Source organism: Eimeria necatrix, genomic scaffold, assembly GCF_000499385.1.
Source record: "Eimeria necatrix Houghton genomic scaffold, Enh_scaff727, whole genome shotgun sequence".
NCBI lineage: Eukaryota > Apicomplexa > Conoidasida > Eucoccidiorida > Eimeriidae > Eimeria > Eimeria necatrix.
In genome coordinates this window covers 5576-15748 of record NW_013654552.1, presented here as the reverse complement: position 1 = coordinate 15748, position 10173 = coordinate 5576, and the positions used below count along the sequence as shown (strand labels likewise).

At 43.2% G+C, this 10173-nt stretch overlaps 1 protein-coding gene across 1 annotated transcript; it reads left to right on the top strand.

The window, feature by feature from the left end:
* Positions 1-397: 397 nt before the first annotated feature.
* Positions 398-9416, top strand: ENH_00073090 (trehalose-6-phosphate synthase domain-containing protein, putative; the record flags this gene model as incomplete). The annotated part of the gene is made up of 13 exons (XM_013582734.1): positions 398-630; positions 1000-1117; positions 1471-1594; positions 2070-2299; positions 4209-4370; positions 5048-5130; positions 5467-5628; positions 6241-6391; positions 7119-7184; positions 7667-7725; positions 8327-8393; positions 8967-9256; positions 9392-9416. The coding sequence occupies 13 exons, from the start codon at positions 398-400 to the stop codon at positions 9414-9416; spliced, it is 1770 nt and encodes a 589-aa protein (XP_013438188.1).
* Between the last annotated feature and the right edge of the window lie 757 nt (positions 9417-10173).

Here is a 10173-nt window from a genome sequence, read left to right as displayed (position 1 = left end):
TGTTGCTGCTGCTGCTGCTGCTGCTGCTGCTGCTGCTGCTGCTGCTGCTGCTGGTGGGAGGCAGGCAGCGCCGCTGCTGCTGCTGCTGCTGCTGCAAGTTGCGTGGGTTTGAGGGAGTGTTGGGGATGCTCCTGCTTCCCAGCACCTTCTGGGTGAACTGAACGCCCTCTGCTGCTGCTGCTGCTGCTGCTGCTGCTGCTGCTGGGGAGGTGGGGGTGAGGACTGCAGCAGCGCTGCTGCTGCTGCTGCTGCAGCAGCCGCTGCTGCTGCTGCAAGTTGCGTGGTTTTGAGGGAGTGTTAGGACTGCTCCTGCTCTCCCGCCCGCCCTGGACGCACCGCACACCCTCCGCTGCTGCTGCTGCTGCTGCTGCTGCTGCTGCTGCAGCTGCTGCGGGGGATGCTGTGCGCGGACTTGATAGGGTTTCACTTTTTCGAGTACGCGCGGCACTTCCTCGTGACCTGCAAACGCCTCCTCGGGCTCGACCACTCTTTTCGCCGCGGCGGCCTTTTGGCCATCGACTTCGGCGCCCGCAGCGTCTTCGTCCGCGTCGGCCACGTCCACGTGATGTTCGCGAAGCTGCAGCAGGCGCTGGCCAGCAGCAGCACGCCCGCGCAGGCAGAACGTATTAGGTAACAGTGCATGCAAGTGCATGCATGCAAGTGCATGCATGCAAGTGCATGCATGCAAGTGCATGCGTGCAGGCATGCATGCAGGCAGGTGCATGCAGGGATGCAGGCAGGTGCATGCAGGGATGCACGCAGGTGCATGCAGGCAGGTGCATGCAGGGATGCATGCAGGTGCATGCAGGGATGCACGCAGGTGCAGGCAGGCATGCATGCAGGCATGCATGCAGGCATGCATGCAGGCATGCAGGCATGCATGCAGGGATGCGGGCTGTCTTTTGTCTCTCATTTATTTATTCGTTCTATTATCTGTTTGTTTGTTTTGTTTTTTATTTTATTTTGTTGCGCTTTTGGGGTTTGTTTTCTGAAATTCAGACAAAGACATAAAGGAAAATTCATCTTCGGCTCCGTCGACCGCTGCGAACCTCTCGCCGGCCTGCAGCTCAAAATTAGGGCTTTGGACCGTTTTCTCGAGTCTTATGAATACGCCAGGGTAAACCCTAAACCCTAAACCCTAAACCCTAAACCCTAGCTGCCTTAAAGGGCTTTAGACCGTTTTCTCGAGTCTTATGAATACGCCAGGGTAAACCCTAAACCCTAAACCCTAGCTGCCTTAAAGGGCTTTAGACCGTTTTCTCGCGTCTTATGAATACGCCAGGGTAAACCCTAAACCCTAAACCCTAAACCCTAGTTGGGAGTGTTTGAAGGAGGCTATTTTGTCGAATTTGGGGTGTTTTTGGGTGGCGTTTGTGGCTTCTGAGTCTGTGTTGAGTGCTGCGTGTGGCTGGGGGGTCCAAAAGGGTTTTTGAAACCTCCAAGTTTCTCTTTTTTGCACAAACAACTCAGGGAAAAATAGTTCTCATCCAATACGCCTACCCCGTGCGGAGTTGGGGGCGTTCGGACGCGGCGGAGCTGGCTGCGCAGCTGCAGCGGCTGGTCGACGCCGTCAACGCCAAGTATGCAGATTTCGGTGAGTTTTGTCTTTTTTTTGTTTCTTTTTTTGGTTTTTTTCCCCCTTTTTCCCCCTTTTAACTCCATTTTAAACCTCTTCTTTCTCCCTTCTTCCTCTTTTATTCTTCGCCACTTCAAAACGAACTTTTTGAACTCGAAAAAAGTCCTTTCGAGCTTTTTTCGCCTTTGCCCCACCCCGCGGCGCAGCAGGCGCGGGCGCGCGGCGGCGCCCCACACATTCATAATAAACTAATTAATTAATTAATTAATTAATTAATTAATTAATTAATTATTAATAATAAATAAATATTACATAAATAAATAATAAATTAATAAATAATAAAATAATAAATAATAATGAATGAGATGGGGAAAGAGGGGTCTGAAGTGGAAAGAGGGGTCTGAAGTGTAGGAGTTGGGTGGAGGGCGGGGCCGTTTGGAAACCCTGGGGGGTGGCGATTGGGGAAACCCTAAATTAGGGTTTGCGTTTGCAGGGTTTCCGCACATCGAGTTGGTGGTGAAGGAGGTGGAGTGGGAGGAGCGCTGCAGCCTCTTCATGGCCGCAGATTGTCTTCTCGATACTTGCATTCGAGATGGTTTAAACTTAAACCCTTTTGAATACTTTTGCTGCAGAGAGCAGCAAACCCGAACTGCTGTTATTCTCTCCGAGTTCACCGGATGCTCCAGAGCCCTCGCCTCCCCCATTCGCGTCAACCCCTGGAACGTAGGCAGCAGGGTTTAGGGTTTAGGGTTTAGGGTTTAGGGTTCAGGGTTTAGGGTTCGGCATTTATTGTTCAGTGTTCAGTTTCCAGGTGTTCCTTGTCCATTGTTCCTTGTTCTTTGTTTAGGGTTTAGGGTTTAGGGTTTAGGGTTTAGGGTTTAGGGTTTAGGGTTAGTGTTCAGTGTCGAGGGTTCGTTGTTCCCCGTTCCTTGTTTTTCATTCCCTGTTCCTTGTTGAGCGTCCAGAGTCCAGGGTGCAGGGCTGAGGTTGGGGCTTTGGGGTTTAGCGTTTAGGATTTAGGGTTTAGGGTTTAGGGTTTAGGGTTTGGGGGTTGGGGGATGCCGGGGTGGCTTTGCGCTTCTTGCTTTTTGCTGCTGTTGTTTGTGTTTCATTTTTATTTCTTTTTGGAAATGAACTTATTTTTAATTTTGTTTTATTATTTTTAATTGTTTTTAATTGATTTGATTTTTGCAAATTCTCTCTTTGGTGTTAAATTCGGAAAGAGGAATAGAAGGGAATAAACAAAAAAGTGAAATGGATTTTCTTGAAATAAATAAAAGAATTAAAATGGATTTAATTGAAGTAGACAAAAAGAGTTAAGTGGATTCAATTGAAGTGATTAAAAAGATTAAAATAAAGTTAACTGAAATAAAAAGATTAAAACGAATTAAATTTGAATAAAAGAATAAAATGAATGAAATTAAAATAAAAGAACAAAATGAGTTAAATTAAGATAAAAATAAAATGAATTAAATTTGAATAAAAGAGTAAAATGAATTAAATTAAATTAAAAGAGTAAAATTGGATTGAATTCAAATGAGGAAAATACTTGAACCGGGCGCAAGTGGAAAAAGTGGACTTTTGTTTTGTGCCGTTTTCGCTCGTTTTTTGGCTTCAAAAAAGTGGACTTTTGTTTTGTGTCGTTTTCGCTCGTTTTTTGGGATCCAAGTGTCATTTTTTCTGGATTTTTTTCTGAATTACTTTTCGAAAAGTTGAAAAGACAAATAAAAGAGAATTTGGGGTTCAAAGGGCGTTTGAAAAGTTGGAAAATTCGCGGAAAGCGGCGAAGTGCGCGCAGGCAGAAGAACGGGGAGCAGTTGTTCGCCGCGGGCCGCCCGCCCTCCGCCCAAGTCCAGCGCTGTTTAAAAGCTCTTTTGCAAAATCCAAAAAACACAATTGTCATTTTGAGTGGCCGAGACAGAGGCCTTTTGCAGGACTGGTTTCGAGATGTCAAGGGCATTGGACTCTGCGCGGAACACGGTCCGTTCCCCTTTTTTTCCCGCTTCTAGCCCCTTTCTAAACCCTTTTTTAGCGAGTTTGGCCGGCCCTTGAGGCGCTTTTTAAGCTCCTTTCTTGGCCCTTTCTAAACCCTTTTTCAGCGAATTCTGGAGGTCTTTGAGGCACTTCTTAAGCTTCTTTCTAAGCTGCTTTTAATCCCTCTTTAAACCCCTTTTCAGCGGGTTTTAGGGATCTCTGAGGCACTGTTTGAACTCTTTTCTAAGCTTCTTTTAAACCCTCTCCAAACCCTTTTTCAGCGAGTTTTGGGATCTTTGAGACACCTTTTAAGCTTCTTTTTAAGCTGTTTTTAATTGTTTTCTAAACCCTTTCTAAACCCTTTTTCAGCGAGTTTTGAAGACATTTGAGGCCCTTTATAAATTTTTTTGAGATTTTTTTGATTACTTTGTGAACCCTTTCTAAACCCTTTTTCAGCGAGTATCATTTTGTAAACCCTTTCTAAACCCTTTTTCAGCGAGTTTCAACTTTCGCCGCTCACGAGAACTTCAAATTATGATTTTTCGGGTCATTTTTTTGCTTTTTTTTCGGTTTTTCTCGAAATAAATATCAAAACTGGAGTTGAATTCGACTAAATCGATTAAAACGGAAGAAAAGGGTTTTTAATTCCGCTTTTTAGTCCCTTTTTGTCTTTTTAGGCTACTACTACAGACTCGACAAAATCACTGGAGATGAGTGGGGCTGCATGTGCCCCGACGCGGACTTCGCCTGGAAGTCCGTGGCCATGGAGTTGATGCTGCAGTACGTCAAAAGGACCCAGGGCTCTTTCATCGAAAACAAAGTAAACCCTAAACCCTAAACCCTAAACCCTAACCCTAAACCCTAAACCCTCAGCTGGGGGTCCCACACGGCCCGGGGCGCCGGCTGCGGGCCAGGCGCGCAGGCGCCACGAGCCAGGGGACCCCCGCAAACCCTAAACCCTAAACCCTAGCGAGCCTCAGGCGCAAACCCTAGCAAACCCTAAACCCTAGAGAGCTCTGGAGGGCTCTTGGAAACCCTGCGAAACCCTAAACCCTAGAGAACACGAGAAAGCGAGTTTGCTACAGCAAACCCTTTTAGCCTCAAAAACACCAGAAACCCTAAACCCTAAACCCTAAACCCTGAACAGGCAGAACGCGAGGGAACCTAAACCCTAGGCAACGCCTGGGAACCCCAATAAACCCTAGAATAAACCCTCGAAAACCCTAGTACACCCTTGTAAACCCTAGGATACGCTAGTAAACCCTAATAAACCCTTCTAAACTGAATTAAGCCCTAATTACGAACCCTAAACCCTAGAAGGGTCCGTTTAAACTTCCAAGTATAAAATGCAGCTAGAAAACCCTCGGGTGACTTCACTTCTGCGCATTTACTTCACTTATATTTATATTTCATTATTATTTATTTATTTATTTTTATTTATTTATTTATTTATTTTTATTTTTATTTTTTTAAATACATTCCTTTGTTGCTTTCTAGGGAAGTGCCCTGGTATTTCAGTACAGAGACGCAGACCCCGACTTTGGCCAGCTGCAGGCCAAAGACCTCTCCAGCCACCTGAGGTAAACCCTAAACCCTAAACCCTAAACCCTAAACCCTAACTCTCAAGCCGCAGCGAGTGCTTCACCCTTAGCTGCACAGAACCTCCACTGACTCACAGACGAGGGCTTAAGCACGAGGGCTTGCGGTGCACGGCTCAAAGCTTGAGGGTTTAGGGTTTAGGGTTTAGGGTTTTGGGTTTTGGCAGAACCCTGCGGTTTAAAACCCTCTTTAGAGAGCGCAAAGTGACACTTTTTCCAGATTTTCGATTGCAACATGATTAAAATCCTTTTATTTGATTAACTTTGATGAATTCTGAATAATTGCAATTAATTTAAATTCTTTTTTTCGATTTTTAGCGAACTTCTCTTCGGATACCCCGTCACAGTGGTCAGCGGCAAAGGCTACGTGGAGGTGAAGCTCTTGGGGGTAAATAAGGGGCGCGCGGTGGAGCGCATTTTGCGGACTTTGTCGACTTTGCACGGAGACATTGACTTCATTTTCTGCATTGGAGACGACAGGTAATTCTTTTATTTCTTTTTCTCGATTCCGGGCGAAGATAGGGTTTTAATGGTCTTTTAGATCATTTAATTCTCTTTTAAATGGTATACTAAAGTGCCCAAAGCCTCAAAGTGGCGTTTTTATTTTCGAGTTTCTTTTCAAATGTGAGACGCTTCTCGATTCCGGGCGAAGAAAGGGTTTCAATAGTCCTTTAGAGAATTTGATTTTCTTTTGAATGGCATATTACAGTGCCGAAAGCTTCAAAATTGCCTTTTAATTTTCGTGCTTCTTTTCAAAAGCAGATCTTTTCTCTTTTTCTCAATTCCGGGCGAAGAAAGGGTTTAAATGGCACTACAAAGCTTTTAATTCTCTTTTGAATGATATATTAAACTTCTTCAAGTCCTCAAACATTTCTTTTAAATCTTCTTCAAAACTTCTTATTTACGCCCCTCGAAGTTTCGTGTTTGCATGCCTTTGGGTCCTTTTTGCACCATTTTTGGTCATTTTTTTCTGATTTTTCCTCCTTTTTAGTCCACTTTTGTTCTTTTAAATAGTTCGCGACTCCTTTCAAAGACTTCTTTTGTTTTTTGAGTCCTTTTCGTCGTTTAAAGTCCCGTTTTTCCGCTTTGCAGGAGCGACGAAGACATGTTTGCAGTGGTGAACGTTTGGAACTCAAGCGAGGGCTCTCAAGAAGGCCCCAACGCCTCTTCTGTGATAAGCCACAAAGGCTATATAGAGCAGCGGCCTCCGCCGCAGGCTTTGCCTCGAGGGGGTGGCATTTCAGTGAGTTTTTTATTTTATTTTCCTCTTTTTCAGTTTTAAATTGCAACTTTTTCCCCCAGTTTGGCCTTTTTGCAAGCCTGCAATCCCCTCGTTTGCTGCTGCTGCTGCGGTGCTGCTGCTGCTCCTGCTGCGGCTGCGGGAGAGCGCCTGGTTGCTGCACAAAGGCCATCGCAGCAGCAGCAGCTGCTGCAGCAACAGCAGCAGCAGCAGCAGCAGCAGCAGCAGTTTTTTTCGAGCGATTTTACCCTTGTTGCCTCCTTACTTAACTGTTCTGCAGTTTGTTTTCTTCATTGTTTTGTCTTTTCTGTTTACTCTTCATCTCCTTTATTGTTTGTTTTATTGTCTCTTTAAATTTTCTATTTTTATTTTTATTTTTCGAAGTTTTCTTCTTCTTGTGTCTCAGCTGCAACATTTCGCTTTGTTTTTCCCACTAAGTATTTATTATTTATTTCATTCACTTACTATTTTATTTATTATTTTATTTATCATTTATTTATTAGTTTTTTATTTTTAGGTTTTATTATTTATTATTTATTATTTTTAGGATTTATGATTTAAAAGTATTTGTTGTCTTCCCTTCATACCGCTTTTACTTATGGCATTTATTTACCAATTATTCCCTTATTTATTATTTTTTATTTATTTCAATTTAATTGATTTAATTATTTAATTAATTACTTTTATTTATACATTTATTTATTTATTTATTTATTTATTTCTTCTGCAGGCCGACGAGGGGCCCCCCAGCACTGCTGCTGAGGCGGAGGGCCCCTTGGCTGGTTTGTCAAAGGGGGTGGGTTTTTAATTAATTTTAAATTTAATTAAATTAGTTAATTATTTATTTATTTTAATTATTTAATTTATTTAGTTCTTTAATTATTTAATTACTTAACTCATTTAATTGTTTAGTTGTTTAATTTGTTTAGTTTATTTAATTCATCTAATTTACTAAATTTATTTATTTAATTCATTTAATTCATTTATTTCAGATCCAAACAAAATCAAAACACTTGACTTTGTTGATTCATTTTTTCGTTTTTGAGACTGTCTTCTTTTCTTTTTGTCTTTTTTTCATTTCTTTTCTTTTGCTGCATTTCAATTTTTCGTTTTTTTTGTATTTTTCCTTTTTTTCTTTTTGTCCTTTATTTTTTTCTTTTTTTCTCCTTTTGCTTTTTTGCTTATCTGTCTATTTGCAATTCCTGGATCTGTCGGCGTCTCTTCATGTTGCTGCCGCTGCTGCTGCTGCTGCTGCTGCTGCTGCTGTTGCTGCTGCAGCAAATGAAGGAGCCCTATGTCTTTACCTGTACAGTGGGGAAGAAGCCGTCTCACGCCAAGTGAGTTTTTTACTTGATTGTCTTTTTTACTTTTTAATTTTATTTACTTTATTATTTATTATTTTATTTATTTATTTTATTTATTTTGATCCATTTTGCCATATTTCTTGTCTTTTCGCGCTGCAGTGGCTTTTCATCTCTTTACATATCTTTATTTATTTTTGTTTCCATTTCTTATTTTTCTTGTTTCATTACTTTTAATTATTTCTTTATTTTTTCGTTTTTATTATTTTTCCTCCATTTGGAATATTCATCTCCCCCAACTGAGCTTGACTTCGTTCATTCTCTGTTTTTATTTATTTTACTACTCTTTAATATCCCCGTATATTACTTGTTCATTATTCTTTATTATTTAATCATTTATTATTTATTTACTTATTTATTTACTTATTTATATATTTATTTATTTATTTATTTATTATTTTATTTATTTTTGGATCCCTTTTCCCTCCCGCCGTCGTTGCAGCCCAGCCCTTGAACTGCCCCTAAACAATTCTGTTTGCATTTTACAATTATCGATTTTTATTATTATTTATTTATTTATTATTTATTTATTATTTGTTTATTTATTATTTATTTATTTATTTGTTTATTTATTCAGATATTACCTCATGGACACCGGAGAAGTGTCGGACCTTTTGGGGGCGCTGCGGCTCGTCTCTGAGACGGTGCGTGGGGTGTACGTACACCTCAACTGCAGCAAAACGGTTTTCATTTCTTTCTTTCAAATTCTTTTGCTGCAGCAAAAAATATTTTGTGCTTTAAACCTGCTATTGCTGCTGCTGCTTCTTCTGCTGCTGCTTCTGCTGTTGGGTCTATATTGCTGCTGCAGTTGCTGCTGCTAGATGTGTGTGCGTCGCTCGCTGCTGCTGTCGCTGCTTGTTATTATTTGCTGCTGCTGCTGCTGCTGCTGCTGCTAGCTGCTGCATTGTGGGGGTTTGGGGCTCATGGTTTAACGAATCTAAATAGCACAGAGGCCTCTCGAACGCCTGGCACTGAAACACTTTTGCTGCTGTTGTTGCTGCTGTTGCTGCTGCTGCTGCTGCTGCTGCTGCTGTAGATGCCTCTGGGCGCGTTAATGCTGACTGAGCTGTACGTGTACACCAGTGCGTTTGAATTTTTTTTATTTGTAATTTTAATTGTGTATTTATTTTTATTTATCTATTTATTTATATTTATTTATACTTATTTATATTTATTTTGTTGTTTTTTATTAGTTTTTTTCTCTTTGTGTCTCGTAGTACGACCAGTTCCACCACAGCCAGTCGCTGGGGCCGCGGGCGTTTGCTGCTTCGACTGATGGGCAGCAGCAGCAGCAGCAGCAGCAGCAGCAGCAGCTAGATGAGGAGGAACAAGAAGAAGATGAAGAACAGGAGGCAATGCCCGCGCAGCGCCACCAGCACAGTCAGCAGCACCAGCAGCAGCAGCACCTGCGGGAGCTGGAGCAGCAGCGGGAGCTGGAGCAGCAGCAGCAGCAGCAGCAGCAGCAGCAGGCCTTCTGGTCCAGAAGCTCGAAGGCGGGTTTTGGGGTGTACGTACACCTCGCGCCCCCAGGCCACCTGCATGTACACCGCATGCATGCGCATGCATGCGCTCCGGGTGTACAGGGACTGGGGCTGTGCATGCATTTCAGGTGTACGTACACCTGCTTCGTGTGCCACCTTAGTACCCCTGACTGTACATACACTTGATGTGCCTGCGGACCTCTCCTGTACAAGCCAGGTGTGCATGCAGCAGCTGTACGTACACCTGGTTCGTGTGCACCAGCTGCTGGAGGCAGCTGTGCAAACACCGGGTGTACGTACACCTGAAGTGCGTAGAAAACCAGGTGCACGTACACTTGAAGTGCGTCGAAAATCAGGTGTACGTACACCTGAAGTGCGTCGAAAATCAGGTGTACGTACACCTGAAGTGCGTGAACATACCAGGTGTACGTACACCTGACGAAGTGCGCAAGCTTCCTCCTGTACACCTGGAAAGTGTACGTACAGCTGCTGCACTGGAGCTGCTGCAGCCCACACTTGCACCCCACACGCTTGCATGCATGCACGCATGCATGCATGCATGCACGCATGCATGCATGGGCGCATGCATGCACGCATGCAGCGCGGGCGCGGGGTGTACGTGGAGCTGGTGAGCGAGCGAGGTGTACCCACAAGTTGTGTACGTACACCCCAAACGGCTGATCGATCTGCAGCAGAAACGAAGATATTTTTTGCTTTTCTTAAACTCAGTTTCTTCTGTCTCAGCGGCGCTGCTGTTTTGCCTGGCCGAAACCCCAAAGAGCAGCTTCGCTAGCTGCTAGCTGCTGCAGCAGCAGTAGCTGCAGCAGCGCAGCAGCACCGTGTGGTGCTGAACATATATGCATTATACATATATATAAATATATATTTCTATTATATTCATTTATCTTTATATTAAAGGGGGATTTATTAGCAGCAGAGTCCT